Source organism: Podarcis raffonei, chromosome 15, assembly GCF_027172205.1.
Source record: "Podarcis raffonei isolate rPodRaf1 chromosome 15, rPodRaf1.pri, whole genome shotgun sequence".
Classification (NCBI taxonomy): Eukaryota; Metazoa; Chordata; class Lepidosauria; order Squamata; family Lacertidae; genus Podarcis; species Podarcis raffonei.
In genome coordinates, this window is record NC_070616.1 from 17,940,499 (window position 1) to 17,958,462 (window position 17,964).

Below are 17,964 nucleotides of genomic sequence, written 5' to 3' on the forward strand. Positions count from 1 at the left end.
GTGATGTAGATCTGCCCCAAGGCTGTCTCTAACATCATCCCAAGTCTTTAAGGTCCAACAGGGGGAAACACACCTGAGCAAGATCCAAAATTCCCAGTGTGCAGAGGATTCCTATGACTATGTATGGACTGAAGGACTGTAAGGGTGGGGGGAGCTTCCAGATGGACATACTGTTCCCATTTGTTGCTTTGAGATCAGAATCCCAGGCTAGGAATACTGTGAAGTGCATAGGTTTGGCCACTGTTTGGATGTGCGGCTGCATGGGACGTGATGTGTGCTGCTCTGAAAGGCAATCATAGCTGTCAATGTTTCCCTTTTTTCCCGAATAGGATTCCTCGCAAGAAAAGGGAAAAGTTGACAGCTATGAAGGCAATACTGTTAAGAAATCAGCACACTTGTGCCCAGCCCTGCTCAGGGATTCTAAGAAACAAAAGAAAAACCAAAAAACAACCAAACACAAGTGCAGTTTCGAAACCAGAAGTTTAAATCAGTGCAGCTTTGAAAAGTTCAGCCCGCCATCTTGATTCAAAATGCCAAACAGAGAGAAAAACCTGATGCTTGTTCTCAGCAGTCATCATCCAAATATGGTTATAATATCTTAAGAGGTGTCTAAAGGCATAGCAAACAGACAAACAACTATCCAAAATAAATCACTTCTAGGGAAAACAACAATTGTCGTTCAATATCTTCCTATTTTGGGAAATCCATTGTATTTCTTGACTACTGTACAGATTTACGATTCATATTTTACCCAGTTTAGACATTCTACTGCTGTTGGCGAGATTCCCAGATCCGCATGACGTCTGGATATAAGGGGGTTATTAGTATTACAGAGGTTTGGCACTGTAGCAGGGTGTCTATCGTCTGAGCCAGAGTTCAGCCTAGTGAGTTGTCTACTGAAGCATTATGTATTTGTATAGCACCATCCAATGTCTACCATTTTTCAAAGCGACATGGCAATTTCATATATTTATTTATTTAGGTACTTACTTTACAAAATTAATATACCACTTTTGTTTGTCACGAAACCTCTACGCGGTTGACATAAAATATTAAAATAAACAATGAAAAACAGATAAAATAAGTAAAACATCAAAAAAATCAAACCAGCAGTTAACTAATAACTGATTAAAAGCACAGCAACATATACACATCTCGATAGGCCTAATAAAAAATGTGTTAAGCGGGCACACGAACAAACAAAAAATAGTAGAAGTCCCTGCCTAATATCAATAGGCAGGGAGTTCCAAAGTGCAAGTTATGGCAAGCTAAAGGAAGAATTTCTGAAATGTTTGGAATGGGTATTGTGCGTAAGACTGCCAGTTCTACAGACTGAAACTGTCGAGTGGGCACAGTGATCATGTAAAGCGATTACATGAGTAAAAAGTAGTAGTAGTAGTAGTAGTAGTAGTAATAATAATAATAATAATAATAATAATAATAATAATATAGGTCCCTACCCTTAAGGATCCTGCAATTTTAACTCCAATAATGGAGGACACAGCAGAGGGAAAAGGATGGAGAAGGGGAAGAAGAAAATGCAGTTCTGTGTACATAGCCTTCTTTGCAATTGGGGATAAGGATTAAAGGGTTAAGCCAAAGGCTTGAAATAAATCCTTTCTATAGGGAGATGATGGATGTAATTGACTCAGCTCTAGTCTTTCTCGAGACAAAGGACTAGAGTGTTATTTTTATTGAAATCGTTTTGAAAAAGTGATAGCTGCTTGTGGCATATGTACAGCCATGCGGTTTTCACCTCAGGTAAATAGAGCTGGAAAGTTGTTTTTCATTGTTTTAAAAATCTGCAAAATCTGTTTGATTGAGAGCAAAAGTGGGATAAAGGAAAGTTACACTTGTACGTATGCCGTGTGTGTGTGTGTGTGTGTGTGTGTGTGCGCGCGCGCGTGTGGACACCATAGGAAGCAAAAGTCTCTAACTGTTACAAACTTTTCTCTCTTCCTGCCCTAAGAGTCGAGGTTTCCTTAGTTCAGCAGTTCCATGTCATTTCTGCCAGCTGTTCATTGAGTACACATTCAGATTTGTTTGTTGGAAGGGTATATCGGCCTGTGCCAAGCAACTATTATCCCTCGCTTTCCAAGGGTGCGTTTCCCAATCATTTCCCTCATCACAAAACATCTGATTTTGAGGTGGGGGGGGGGAGAGTGGTTTGTTGCACAAAACAATAACCAGCTTTATTTGTGCAATCTGAGTTTGCTGGCATGTGGTTGAATCCCACCCCAAAAGAGCAAAAGTCTGGAAGAGACCAAAGTGTGATTCCACATGCACCCTGCCTATCATGGAAATGTTTCATACATCTTATTGGGTAATAAATATTCACATTTAACATTTCTGAAGTTCCACCTGCTATGTGCTGAAAGAAAGAGGTCTCCCGAATAATCCTGACTTGTACTGAGCCCATTTCTGCTATTAGCACCTCAAATAAAATACTGTAACTTCCCCACTAGAAAAGCAGTGACTGAAGATGAACATGGCCCCCCCAAATACTCAGTTAGCAGAACCCCTTGCACCTCTGTTCCCCTCTCCTTTTAATAGAATGTCCTTAATATAATTCTTGCTTAATTTCACCACTGTGAAAGCCGCTGTCCTAGCAGAAGTTAGGATTTTCCTTGCATACAATTTCCAGGATAGAAACTTCCCTTTTAGAGCTAACAAAGCTGAGTAAGACTTTAACACGGCGAACATAAATTTACTCATGTAAATGGTACTTGTGAAGTCTGTGGGTCTCCTGGTTCAAGTGGTTCTCTTCAACCACGGCTTGGGGGTGGGGGTGGGGATTCAGCCCAAGAGAGAGGGAGGCTCCCATCAAAACACGACTTCTAGAACTTTTACTAATCTTATGTGGCTACTAATAGAGACTGTGCCTCTTCCCCTTCTCCTACTAAACAAAGCCCCAACTCCCCCCCCCCCATTAGTCTCCAAAAGTAGTATATCAGTATACCAAAGAGGCAGACCTTACAATAATAAGGAACACAGATTAGCTTAATGACTTTAATATCAAATTGCTTTACAGTTCTCATGTCATCAGCTTAGCATAGGCAAAAGATGCTGTGCTCCTTTCCCACAATATTTTTTTTTAAAAAACCACAGAATACGTAGTCCAATTTTGCCATTCTCTGGACAAAATTATGCTTTGAAAAATACCAGCTTTCAAGTTCTGCAGCGCACTTTACCAGGTACAAAGAAAACAATGAGTTAAAATACAGATGTTTCATCTCCACCAGACAAGGTGCAACTACATGTTACTGAAGACTCAGGCAGCTGCCAGAAATGTCATCTGGGTGTCGAGCTCCCCACCCCCACCCCATAACATCTAGGGACATCCATCAGATATATGACTTCATCACACTGTGCAATATTCGATGATGTGAAGCTGGGGCGGGGAAATGCAGAACGTGATGACATCACATTGTGAGGGATGTGTTAATTGTGTGTTATGGGGGTGGGGTGGCAAGCAGGGGACAACTCTACCCAGAGATGCTGTTTAGCGGAAGTTCCTTGTTAACAAATCTGCCCTTCAACAGTGAGCAGTCTCAAAGAAGTGCGTTGTCCCACAACGACCCCGTGCACACCCCTGCATTCCCCCAGATGTTTTCCACTATGATCATTTTTGCTATCATGTGCCTTAAAGTGTTCACAGTGCTTCACAAGTGTTATTCACAGTAAGGAGCCCTGCAAAGTGGACCAGAATTATTATGGCCCTTACCCCATAAAATTACAGACAGGAGGCTGAAAGACAGCAATGAACAAACCACACATTTAAAGCACATCACACACACCCCCGCAAGAATTATGGGAATGGTAGTTTGCTGGGGATTGTAGCTGTGTGGGGTGAACTACAGTTCTCAGAATTCTTAGGGTATGTGTGTGCTTTAAATGTGCTTTGTATGTGTTGCGTGAACACAACCAGGAGTTAATGTGCATTAAATGTGTGGTGTGTACGCAGCCAGAAGTTGAAGGCAAGGGAGATTTGGAGAAGTACTGCTCAGGGTTCATGCTTTTACCATGACCTGCCCCTGACTGCATCACCCCAGATCTACCACCCCACCCACAGCTCAAAGATTCCCACTTAAGATTCCACGCATATTGGCATGCACCGCCCAACCTGCACCTGCTCTGAGCATCTAAAAGGAAGAGAAGGAGAGTTGAAGTGCTGCTTACCGTCAGGTCTTCCCCATAGAACTGGAGCATGGAGGCATCAGCCACCAGCAGGGTCTCCACATAGCGGGCTTCTGAGATGAACCTCTTGGTTCTGCCGGTGCTGTTGGACTCTGCTACCCGGGATTCCTCTTCTGGGATGTCCTCTCCAGCTTCTTTTGCCCACCCCCTCTTCTGGAGCTGGTGGGCCTGCAGCAGAGGATCCCCATTCTCATGACCTTGTGGGTGGATGACATATTTGTCTCCATCCACCAAGAAGGAGCCACGGATGCCCTGGCACAGGCTAACAGCCACCAGGGAGTCTGGCTGGGAGTTCACAGTCCCAGAGTAGAAGCAGCTCCGGAGCCCCACGTCCTCCTTAGCAAGGAGCTCCTTCCTACCCACGTGCTGGATCTTCAGCCCAGGTGCCAAGAAGCTGGCATCTGGCTCCAACTGCAGGACAAACTCCTTCCTGAAGGCACGGATGGAGAAGGAAACCTGCCCTTCGCCTCCCGGAGGGACCATCCAGACTGGCACCACCCCCTGGGAGTCGCTGTCCTGGGTGGGCAGTGCCCAGGAATTGCCCAGCAGTCGCAAGACCAGCAGCAGAGGGAAGAAGAGCGTGCGGGCAGCGGCCAGCCTGCCAGCCGAGGGCTGCGGTGGTTGCAGAGAAAGGGGCATTGATGCTATCGGGGAGCCAGTGACGGGATGGGAAGAGCAGGCTCGGTTGAAGAAACAGCAAAGTCCCCAGCTGTGTATGCTGCAAATTGGCAAGCCGCGATCCCCAGGGAAAAACTTGTGGCTTGAAATTGATAGGAGAGGAGTGAACAAATTTGGGGTTTTAATGCCAGGTTTAGTTAGCAGCAACTTGCCCAGCGTAGAGGGAGAATTGAGGGGGGCCCCGGGAAAATCCTTTTTCTCCCCAAAGGCTGCTTTGTGGGGTTCCTTCTGTTACCAGCTTCCAAAGTAGCTCTTGCACCTTTCCGGGCAAAAGATGCAGCAGCAAAGCGGGCTGTCCACTTGGAAAAAAGTGTGTCGAGTTGAAAGAGGCTGGGGCTGGGTGGGTGTTGGAATCCTGATTTCTCTCTCTCTCTCTGCCTCTCTGAGTTTCCCTCCCTTCCCTTCCTAAGAAGCCCTCTAGCTCTCTCCCTGGGCTGCTCCGCTCTCTCCCTGGGCTGCTTCTTCCCAAGCCTTTGAAGCACCAAATCTGGCTGCAGAGTCCTCGGTATTTATACTTTTCTTCCCCCCTTGCTTTGACATAAGAGGTTTATTTTTGATCTCTCTCACTATTCCACATTCTCCCCTGGGACCTAGAGAGCAGGAGGAGGAGGAGGAGGAATGAAAAGGGGGGGGGGAGGGGAGGTTTTTGGATAGAACTTGAAGCCAATCAGGAGCTAGGAGGACACGCCTCTCTTGTTTAAGTGTCAACTCAAACATCCCCCCCCCTTCTTATTCTCTTTGTGTTAACTCTTTCCAGGACTTTGATCACCCTTTGGCAATCAGACATTCTTTTTAAAATTTACTTTGAAAAGGCTGCATTCCAAGAGATTTGTCATCATTTGCATTAATTCTGCACTGTACGGGGTAAAAGAAGAAGAGGAGGACTTCCACTTGTTCCTTCCTTTTTCCGGGGCTCTTGGGGAAGGGGAATAAGTCTGCCATGGGAAAAAGTTCCAAATCCTAAAGAGATAAAACTCCATTTTATCAGATGCTAGCATACATCCGGGTCCTCCCAAACGAGATCTTCATCATCCCTAAAGGAGCTGCTGCTATCTAAAATCAGGAATCTTATCATTGTGCCAGGGAGTTGGGCGTCTCATCTGAGAATGTTCTTCAGAGGATACAGAAGGAAGCATAGGGAGGTTTCCTAATTGAAAGCATTAACAGGGCCATTTGGAAAATTAGAAAAGCAATGCATTCAGTTCTTCCACACAAGTATAGCTGGTCATGTTTTCTTTCCTTTTTTTTTAAAAAAAGGAATGTTTTAATCAGAATTCAGCTCCGTCCCCCTTCTCCAAGTATGTGATAAACTTGGAAAGGAAAAATAAAAGGAAACATAGAGAATGGATTTTGTGCTTATTTGGTTTTTTAAAAACAAAAAACAAGCACCCCAAACATAAACCATTTTTTGTCTTATGACTGTCTTTATTTACAACATGTCTTTTATTACTCACAAACCACCCACTGCACAAAAATATCCATTTTTTATTCTGGTGTATTGCTAATGTAGCTGCTAGATACGCTTTATTTTAAGCAGCCTCGCTTCCTGTATACATCATGACACTGCAGAACACCAAAAGTGGCCTTCCATTTCATTCAGTGGACTTTTGCTGCTCTACATAGCTCTCCACATTCCAAACACTTCAGCTCTGGGCAGAATGAAATAGTCGTGTGTATAATCCTCCATCCCTTCATTTCATTTTAGTAAATATTCTTCAACCCCCCCCCCCAAAAAAAACTTTCTGAACTTCCCCATGCATAGGCCCCTCAAGGCAGTTTACAATGAACTTGTTTATAAAAATCACATAAAACAAACTTTCTAAACTATCCTCTAATTAATGAGCAGCAACAACAAAGCAAGTTCAAGAATTAGCACCTTAGCCAAGTACAGGGTTCTTTTAAAAGCCAATATTGATGGGGCCGTGCCTATTATTCCCTAGGGGAGAGAAGTCCAATGATGTGGGGCCATCACTAAAAAGTCCCTGTCTGTGATAACTGTCAATATAATAGATCATGACAGCAGCACAAACAGAGAACAAGGGCCTCTGAAGCCCAGCTTAAACTGGGCAGGCTTATACGTATGGATGCAGACAGTTTGGAAACATTTGAGCTGGTATCTCTTCTTAACTGTAGAGGACATATGATGCATTACTTTCACCATGATTGGTCTAGATTCTGGAAATCCCATTGTGCTTGAGCAAAAGGAACCGATTGATAATGGAGAAAAATATTTGAATAAGGAACAGCTAATTGTGGAGAAAGGAGAAATCTTTTTAAAAGGTCCATATGCCATGCACACTGGAAGTAACTTCCACAATGGAATTCTGCCAAGCCTTGTCCAAGTCCCACACACCCAAAGTGATGCATTTTGTATGGTGGAAAGGGACCCACAGCTGCCCCATTAGTTCTTAGGGGAGTTGTAGGTTATCAGGGATCAGAGTAATTTCCTTTTTCTCAAAGCGCCACAGAGGAATCCCCTTTCCTCCCCCTTAAAACGTGCTGTCCGAAAGCTTTAATCCTCAAACTATTTGAAAGGATAATATAAGCAGTGTTTTGAGGTTCCAGATACCTTCCTCCCGGGAACCTGGGAAATCAGCTTTATGTTAAATGATTGAGGACGAGGGTCAGTGTTTAAAGGCTGTTTACTCTGGACAAATATCTGTGCGTCCGTTTGAGGGGGATTATTTACATCTGCTTGGCTCTGTTGAAAAGCCACCTCCTTCTACTCAGACACACACTAGTTGTGTCTCTAAATAACTGCATCTTTTCCGGGGTTGGGGGGTGGGCAAAGTTTCTGATTACCGAATTTCTTTTTATAAAGTGTGATTCTTTTGACTGTAAAGAAATGAAGCGTGATGAGCATTCGCTGATGCATGTTCTAAACAGTCCTATATCAAATATGCTGTCAGCGGAGGCTCCAGTGATGCAATAAGTGATGGCAGGATAAGATCCATGGGGTGTGACAGTCAGCAGCCCAGCATAAACTGTTGCAGAGAAAAACCGGTTGATGGCCAGAGATGGTCTTTTGGTAAAGGGAAAGAGAATAGGATTGGAGACAGGCAGAAGATCTGAATGGACAGAGCAGGAGTTCTGGGCTGAATCAGGAGCAGATCACTTAGTGAAGAGCCATTTATGTAGGGAGGGGGCCAGGAGGATTGAACTGGGAGCTGAACCAGCAGAGGTTAGAGAGAACCAGTCCTGAAGCTGGTTTGTGGTCTGATGATGCCAGGGAAAGAGGCCCTCTGCTGGTGTTTTGAACAAGAGGATTTGTGGAAATTCTGATTGCTGTTCATAGGGCAGCAAAGGTCCTTGCTCAGTCCTATCAGATGTTCAGTTTGCAAAGTGAAGCGACTGGTACTTAACAAAGGAGCATAGGAAGCTGTCTTATACTTGAGTCAGACTATTGGTCCATCCAGCTTAGCATTGTCTACACTGACTGGAAGTGGCTGCCCAGGATTTCAGGCAGAGGTGTCTCCCAATCCTACCTGCAGATGCCTGGGATTGAATTAAAACAGCAGTTACACACAGCATTTAATATAGTGCTATACAGTTCAGCAGTGCCCTTCCCTACAGCCAAGATCCTCCTACAGTTTTTACATAGAATTCAGTCTCAGTCGAAAACATAAAACTGCCCTGGTCTCCTTTGAAGGCAGTAATAATACTTACCCCTAAGCCCCCTGCAATGTTAATTGCAAGTTTCCTTTTTGCAGGTTCTGGCTGCGCTATCACTCCCTGTTTGGATTTGCTGGAGGTTAGTGATGAATTTCCCCTTAGTTAAGTCAGCATCTGCTCTGGGAGGAGACAGTTTTAACTTATGCAAGGAAGCCAGCAATTAGAGCCCACCCCAACCCCTCCACCAGAAACGTAAGCTTACTAGTCCAGGCACCAATTCATTACACCCCACACTGCCCCAGACATTCTGAACAGGAAATAAAATGGGTGGAACCTGCAATGAGGAAACCTAACAATTGGGCATTGTCTGTAAAATAAGAATGGAGCAAGCATGGCGGTTCCAGATAAATGGGCGAGTGTCAAAGCAACCTAGCACAGCTATGGGATTTGTTACCTTTCCTGTCTTCCTAAAACCCAAAGCAGCTACTCTGCAGAGGTCTTAGGTGTGGAATTCCGCAGCAGCGAATGCTGTGCTCCTTGTAACCTCTTTTTAAGCACTTATGGACATGGGAAGAGCCTGGTGGATCAAGCCAAAGACCCATCTAGTCCAGCATTCTCACAGTGACCAACCTAATGGTGATGTTGCCATTGAGGTCTAAATATAAGGATCATAGATCTAGCAAGGTGGCAGAGCCTTTCTTTCTACTACAGTGAACTGGCCTCTTCTTATTGCAGAAATGGGGGAACTTTCTCTTGAGGAACACTAGCCTCTCTGCAAAACTCTTAGGTAGAATAGAAACAGCTTTCCTTTGGTACAGAACCATCAGTTTCTAGATGGCCACTCATTTTCAGTGGAGCTGTATCATGAACTTTGCAAGTGCTGAAGGGTCAACAATACTCACTTATCTGCAAGGCAAAGGGTTCTACCAGAACCTCTTTCAGACTCCTTTGTCTGCACCACCTTTTGCAGAAAGATGTGGTAGAGGTACATAAATAAGGGAGAGGTCCTTGGGACTGAGGACTGTCCTAAGCACCAGATGGGAAGCCTCTGTCTGCTGGATTGAACCCCTTTCCCTGCCGTAACAGCAGCAGTGCTATTGCTGTGACTTGCCAAGGCTGAGATTTGCCTGTACAGATTCTGCAGCCACTGGACTATTTGCAAGTAAGTAAATCAGTTTGTTGGCTCTTGAAAGCATCACCAAGTACAGAATGCTGCCTGTAATAGTCCAAAGACAATGCTTTGGAATGAGACACACTTCATTCCCATGCCTTCCCTTTACCTTTGACCTTAGAAGAAAGACACTTTTTGGTAGTTGTTGATTCTAGGTCGTCCTGGTTTTCATTAAGTGTTCCTGGTTGAATAAAAGGAAACCTGGAATTTCTGGTAGCTTCAGCCAGCCTTCCAAGGGCTTATTAAAGCAAGTTTGGAAGAATTATGTTAAGGCATCCCAGGCAATGAAGATTTCCACCTTTCCAGGATCTCCTTTAATCAGAAGAGCAGAAGACGTGAATGGGAAATGTTCCAAGGGTGTAAGGGTTGGGTCTAGTCTACCTTCACCTGTCATCATTAGAGATCATATTTTAAAAGGGTCCTAGCTAATGTAAGTTAATTTAAGTCTAACCCTGAAGAACTCATGGTCTCCCCACTGTGTTCAGAAAACCACTCGTTTCGCCTTGCCCCTGCAGATCCTTGTTGAGATAAGCTGAACTGGAAGGGCAAATTGACTTGCCCCTTCTGGAAGAAGAAGAGTTTGGATTTGATATCCCGCTTTATCACTACCCGAAGGAGTCTCAAAGCGACTAACATTCTCCTTTCCCTTCCTCCCCCACAACAAACACTCCGTGAGGTGAGTGGGGCTGAGAAACTTCAGAGAAGTGTGACTAGCCCAAGGTCACCCAGCAGCTGCAGGTGGAGGAGAAGGAATTGAACCTGGTTCACCAGATTACGAGTCCACTGCTCTTAACCACTACACCACACTGTCCTTCCTGCTCTTTCAAATATCCTATCCCTGTTATGCTCCTGAAATCACAGGAAGTGATTCACACAAAGTGCCCTGTGCGCATTGATTCACTGCTTTGCATTTTGTAGAATGCAGCACAACCATCCTTGGGTTAATCTATGCTACACTGAACGTTGCTTCTGAGGTTAGTTCCCACATTTTTCTGCAATGGGATTTTGCACACATTGGTGCCATTCTCCTGCACCCGCACCCATGGAAGCAAGAAGCAAGGTGGCCAGGTTCTCGCAAATGTCAACTTTGACATACTGAATGATATGAGTCTCTGAACAAACAAACAACCCATGCTAAAAGTTGATGCTTCTGGCAGCTGCTATCTGCCAGCACACAAGCTGCCTCCCTCACGCAAAAAATCATACCCTAATGTAACTTGGGAACCAGACATTAGGCCATTGCATTTCAATATGAAAACAGGGATACCATTAGTAGTTGCACAGGAAGCTCTCATTAAGACATCAGCTTGCAGGATCTTTGTGATAACATTCTGGTTGCTTTCTACGGAGCCCTGTGTACAAAGTACATTCTACAAACCTTTTTGCAAAAACAAAATAGAAAAGTAATACACTTGAGAATGACAATATCTGCATTTTGCCCAAAATGTATCCCTTTGATGTTGGAACTCATGTTTTTATTTTTTGTAAAGGTCTTCCATGTACTCCAAATGACTGTTAGTAATTGTCACTAAGTTATTTCTGTTAATGCAGAACTTAAAAATATAAGACCATTATTATTATTTAAAAAAAGAAGTTTTGTAGCACTGGGAAATGAAAACAACCCCAGTCTGTAGCAGTAGATGAGAAGATGTGCCATATCCCCATAGAGTGGAATTGAGAACGAGAAACCTTCAGGCCAGATGGGCTTTCTCCCCATAGACATTGCCTTATTCACCAAGGACACTGAACAGTGGGAGATTCAGGACAGACAAAAAGAAATACTTCTTCATGTACCGCACAGCTAAACTATGGATTTTGCTGGCACAAAGTTGAATGACAGCTGCCATCTTGGACAGCAATAAATGGGGATTAGCCACATTCAGGGAGGATAGGTATAGGGACCCCTGACCATTAGGTCCAGTCGTGATCGACTCTGGGGTTGCGGCGCTCATATTGATTTAATGTCCTAGAGAGCGGGCGTACAGCTTCCAGGTCATGTGGCCAGCATGACTAAGCCGCTTCTGGTGAACCAGAGCAACACACGGAAACACCGTTTACCTTCCCGCCGGAGCGGTTCCTATTTATCTACTTGCACTTTTATGTGCTTTCGAACTGCTAGGTTGGCAGGAGCAGGGACCGAGCAACGGGAGCTCACCCCGTCGCGGGGATTCAAACTGTTGACCTTCTGATCAGCAAGTCCTAGGCTCTGTGGTTTAACCCACAGCACCATCCGTGTCCCCTTCAGGGAGGATACATGATGGCTATATTATCATCAATACCAGAAGCAATATGTCTCTGTATACGTTGTTGGAGGTTACTGATGGGATAACACTACTGCACTGAGATCCTCTTTGTGGACTTCCTGGAGGCATCTGAGCAGCTACTGCAAAAACAGTGGACTAGATGTGTATTTGGCCTGCTCCACTGTGGGTCTCTCCTTACATTCACCTCTTTCTCAAATGAGTCCAAACTAGCTGGCTTAGAGTCTCATTAGCTTATTACCATGTGAGCTCTTTTCCTTCCAGGTGCACAAAGTCATCCAGGACCTGCACTCGCAAAGCGGCTGAGATACATTGAACATGCACACAGATGTCTGAAATCCCCAGTCGCAGGAAGTTGGCTGTTCCTGTATTGATGGCACTCTCAGCCTGGAATGCAAATGTCAGTAGGAACAGAACAGCTCTCCCCTGTCACAGAAGCCTGCCAAATGTTCTGGCAAGACAGTTCCTAAAACACCCAGATTTTAAGACCTTAACTTAATCCCTTCCCTGTCCAGTGACTGTTACAATTTTTTTTTATTTTTAAACAACTTCGCCCGTTGATAACAGAGCCCATGTGTTGTTGCCCTTTCATAAAGCCACCACCAGATGTCAGTGTTGTCTCTCTGTTTTGTTGTGAAATGTAGGTGTAGCACATGTGCCCACAGCCGATCTGCAGAACTGATGGTGTTATGGGGGCCATGTAAGGTTTGCTTCACAGTTGTAAGAAATCAGCCTTTTAGTGTGGCAGCACCTACACTTTGGAACTCCCTGCCTATTAACATGAGGCAGGCGCCTTTGCTGTTGTTTTTTCAGTGCCCGCTTAATACATTTTTTGCTTTGGTGAGTGTATCCAAACATGCAGATGTTGATCTGATTCTTTATATATATATATATATATATATATATATATATATATATATATATATATATATATATATATATATATATACTGTTAATCTGAATTATCTTACTATCTTTATTGTTTTTAACTGCTTTGTTGATAATTGTAGTATTTCTTGTAAACTGCTTAGAGGTTTTACTACAATCAAGCAGCATCTAAGTTTTGTTAAAATATAAAATATAAAATATAAAATATAAAATATAAAATATAAAATATAAAATATAAAATATAAAAAATATAAAATATAAAAAATATAAAATATAAAATATAAAATATAAAATATAAAATATATAAAATATAAAATATAAAAGAAGAGCAGAACATGGCCCCCCACCCCACTGCAACAGGTAGTGTGCTCTGGCTCTAACTGATGGAGTAGCAGCTCTCCAGGGACCCAACCTGCCACAAAGATGGACATTTTGCTAGGAATGGGGCAGGGGGTAGGAGAATGGCATGCAAACACCCAGAATTTTAATTTCTCATGGTGAGCCGAATTGCAGATATGCAACGCAGCACTCTCCCCAGTTGTAACAGCTGGGGTGTTTCTCCTTGCTCTCACTTGCTTTGCTGCAGATACAGAGATGTGACCTTAAAGCAACTCGTAGGACAACCTATGCAAGTCTCTGTTGAAGTAAGACCCGCTGTGTTTGATGGTGCTGACTCCTTAAATGAGTGTGCATAGAGGTTCAGCCTTAATTGCACAATTAACAGAGCCAGTGTAGTGCAGTGGTTATGGGGTTGGACTAAGACTTGGGAGAGACCAGGGCTCAAATCCCCAACCTGGCCCTCAAGCTCATGGGCTTGGTCCACACTGCCTTAGCCTAACCCACATTGCAGCCTTGTTGTAGGGAGAGAACTGGGTAATCCACCTTGCGCTCCTTGCAGGAAAGGTGGGTCATAACAATAATAATAAGAATAAATTAGTCAATAAACTTATATTTAAGTAAACACCAGGGGGCACTCTTGTTTTATTCTAGTTTAGTAGAATGTGGTTTGATGTTCCTTTGAAAAAGGAAATCCTGGTGGGATCCCTCGACTTACAACTGCAACTAATTTTTAAGAGGGTCTTTGAAATGAAGAGGACCACAGCAACACCTGCTTAGCCCAGTGACTCACACTCAGGAGAGACAAGCAAAAGGGCTGTTTAACCTCCTCCTTCCTGGTGGGCACAGCCACATGCTTTGGAAGAGTCTTCCAGTTATCGTGGCCCTCGGCTACTGCCCCCTCATTCACCACTGGTTCAGCTTCCGCAACAAAGCCGAAAGTTGAAACGCAAAAGGGATGAAAACTGTCAAACGTTTGCACTGTTAACGCAGCGAAGTGGATGCTTCTCCCTTTGCCCTGCCTAGGCTAATGTGTGCAAGTGTAAAGGACACAGATTATCAGAGTTGGGAAGCGTCCTCGGAGATTATCCCAGGAACCTTGGAATGACAGCATCCCTGCAGAATGACCACCCAACATTGGCGAAAAATTCCTCCAGCGAAGGAGAGCCCACCTCGGAGAATTGTACAGAAGGGACCCAAAGTCCAACCGCCCTGCAAAGCGCCTCCTTCTTAGGGAGTTGGTTCCATGGTCAACATAGGAAGCTGCCTTATCCCAAGCTAGACCATAGGTCCATCTAGCACAGCATATACTGACCACCAGTGGATCTTCAACAGGGGTCCCTCCCAGTTGTTGTTGTTGTTTAGTCATTTAGTTGTGTCCGACTCTTCGTGACCCCATGGACCAGAGCACGCCAGGCACTTCTGTCTTCCACTGCCTTCCGCAGTTTGGTCAAACTCATGTTAGTAGCTTCGAGAACACTGTCCCACCATCTCGTCCTCTGTCGTCCCCTTCTCCTTGTGTCCTCCATCTTTCCCAACATCAGGGTCTTTCCAGGGAGTCTTCTCTTGAGGTGGCCAAAGTATTGGAGCCTCAGCTTCAGGATCTGTCCTTCCAGCAAGCACTCAGGGCTGATTTCCTTCAGAATGGAGACGTTTGATCTTCTTGCAGTCCATAGGACTCTCAAGAGTCTCCTCCAGCACCATAATTCAAAAGCATCAATTCTTCGGCGATCAGCCTTCTTTATGGTCCATCTCTCACTTCCATACCTACCTGCAGATGCCCACCTGTCAAAAATGGCCCACAGAAGGTGGACCAGTTATGGATCTGACTGGCTGGATGCAATTCTCCACTCCTGCTATAACTGAATTATGTAATGTGCACAGAAGTGCTGTCTTTTTTTCCTGCCTGCTATCCCTGCCACTGTGTGAGTGTATCAGATGAGCCCAGAGTTTTTGCATTGTGAAAGCAAGAGGAAAAAAGTTATTTCCATCTATCTCCACACTGTGCACTGTTTTATAAACTTCTACTTTTTTTTGGTCTGTTGGTTGGAATACTTTTTTTGTCAGTTTAGAGAAAAGAATGTTTTGGATAAGGAAGTATTAAATTGATTTTGGGGGGGAGGGGAAGAAAACTGCATCCAACTAGGAGCAAATGTCCCTGACATTGTGCGTTTTTGTAGGCTTAGTTTTAATGCAACGGATGTGTAGGTGGAATCAACATGAATTCAAAAACTTAGGTCACATGGTATGGCCTAATTTAAAAATAAGAGGTATGGAGTCAATCTTTTCGTGAAAATCTTTATTGGATTCTCTTATATGGAAGTTCTTCACCTGCCCATAGATGTGCAAAGAAAAATATATTTTGTTCAGCCAGGAGACAAAGACATTCTGCACATGTGTAACAGCACACTTCCCTAAATAAATGCTGTGCAAGCCCTATTACGATCAAAACAACAAGGTTAAAAATTGCAGTCAAAATGTCACCAATTGCCTTGCATATTCCCTAACAGTTCAAACCCCATCAGTGTTGCGAAATCAGAATTGTTGTTATTATTGTCGCAATGTGCATCTTTTACCACTTGTTTTTTTGGGGGGCCCTATTCATCCAATCTGGAAAGTTCACAGTCTGTTTAGGCTTTCACCATCTTGAATAATTGGGTGTCATCCACAAATCTGGCTGTCTCATGGCTCACACTTTATTCCAAATGAACAAGTTAAAAAGCACCAATAACCAACACAGACCCCACTCCTTACTTCCTTCTATTTCAAGACTTGTTTACTCCTATTCTCTGCTTCTTGTTGTTTAACTAGACAGGAATCTTTAGGAGAACTCATCCTCTTATCCCTGTTTGCTAAGTTACTCAGGAGCCTTTGATGAAGGATCTTGTCAAAATCTGGTTTAAAGGGCCAGTTATACAATGGTTACTGGACTACTTTTCTCCACATTCTTGTTACTCTTAGCAGGCAGCTGATGTCCAAAATAAGGGATTCTCCTTGAGATCAGAGGTGTCTATGCTAGGTCATGGAACAGATTAAGCCCCAGGGCTGTCAGCTGCCAATCCTCATCGTAAAATATAGGAGATGTGTGTTCTGGTTGTAGTACTGCTGCACATTCCTTGATCACCTCTGACAAACCCAGTTAAGGCTGGTCCATTAGGGCACGTGGGGCACGTGTGCTAAGGGCCCTGGAAAAAGTGGCACATCCATTTTTTTGTGGCCATTTTGGGTGTTGTCATCTCGCACACTCTTGCTCTGCACTTTTGCCCTGAAAAAGTGGTTTTTGGGGGGCGAGAGCGACACTTGAATCACATGACTCACACAGAAGCTCATCTTGGAAGACGTTTGTCCCAGTTTTAGGTCTTCAAATGTTGGGCGGTATAGTGTGGTGCTGCCCCCATACCCCAGTCCGCTGCCACCTGTCTGCCTTCTTTTTTAGAACCAGCCCAGGAGGTGGCCCTGCCTGCCTGCTAGCTTCTTCTTCCTTCTTAGCTTCATGGTTTTCATTGTAGGGAACAGCAAGGAGGAGGATGGAGACAAAACTAGAATTTGTTGGCTTTGCCTGTCATTGGCTCTGGCGCCACCCACTGTTGGGCCTCCAGCCTTCCACCCCACCAGTCCAACAGGCACCAGGTGACACTGGACCAACCTTATGTTCAGAGCAGAGTCATCCAGAGACCACTGGAGCCTTCTGTCTGTGCAAAGGCCTGCTCTCATTTTCAGACATCCAAGATTTTCTATGGGCGTGAGCAGCCGGGGTAGCCCTAATGATCCTCAGCCCGCTCCGAAAGTTGGAGGGTTGTGTGGTTGCTGTGTTTACAGGCTGTTCAGAAAAAGGAATGAACTGTAAAACCATTGGCCTGGCCCGTAAGTGTACATCCTTGGTATTTGGGTTGCAAACATGCTGAGAGCCAGGTTTATTCCAGATGTGTAAACTTTGAGCAACCTCTTGTGGTCTGTTGCTTTGCAATACTGGAGAGGCAAGCTTTCCTCCAACCCAAACTAGGGCTCTGCCTACGCACTTCCAACAGGGACACTCAGCACGAGGCTTATTAATCTGGAATGAACCCTGTGCTGAACAAGTGTGTGCAATATAATGCTATATCAATATTGGCTGGACGCTCCGGGGTTGTCTATTAAACCTCAGTCCCAGGCCCAATGTGTGGGAGACTGTTTTGCTGCAAAAACAGAACAGCCTTGCCAAACATTTCCAATCTGTCTTTTGGCCCAGCTCACCTCTCAGAGGTTCACACCCAGCTCTAAGCACTTTTCCCCATCCCAGGGGTAGGAGATCTGCTCCCCTCCCACCAAATACTGCATGCTTCCCCTCCCCAGGCTAAACTTTAGGCCACTAACCCAGGTGTGCTGCTGAGTTTGCACAAAGCAGGAGGCTACCACTCATTTTGTCATGTGCTACGATGTGTCTGCAAACACATATTTGCGGCCTTAATGCATTGTCCTTTCAACACCCTTTTGTTTCATCAGTCAATTACACTTTTAGATGCATGCACTGTTAAATGGGAAGAAGCGGCCCTGCATTTGATTGTCTGGGAGCTGTGGGCTCTCATCAGTACAGCACATATTTGGATGCAGTCAGTTAACCTAGAATAACAGCTCTACTCTCAAAGTTCATTTTAACTTCTGTGGTTTTTTCTGCATCAGATCTGAATACCTTGTGATCTTTTGAACTGAGTGCAGACTGCCAGAAGAGAAGACACAGAGGTGACATGATAGACATCTTCAAATATCTGAAGGGCTGTCACACAAAAGAGGGAGCAAGCTTGTTTTCTGTTGCTCCAGAGGGTGGGGTCTAAAATACAAGAT

The 17,964-nt window shown here is 44.4% G+C and overlaps 1 protein-coding gene across 1 annotated transcript in view; it reads right to left on the minus strand.

Moving 5' to 3' along the window:
• The window catches only part of ADAMTS8 (ADAM metallopeptidase with thrombospondin type 1 motif 8), a 36,229-nt gene extending 30,759 nt beyond the window's left edge, over positions 1–5,470 (minus strand). Inside the window, exon 1 of the mRNA XM_053366926.1 lies at positions 4,180–5,470. Within this exon, the coding sequence (XP_053222901.1) occupies positions 4,180–4,836 (657 nt within the window). The 5' untranslated portion in view covers positions 4,837–5,470. The remainder of the gene's footprint in view (positions 1–4,179) is intronic.
• Positions 5,471–17,964: the final 12,494 nt, after the last annotated feature.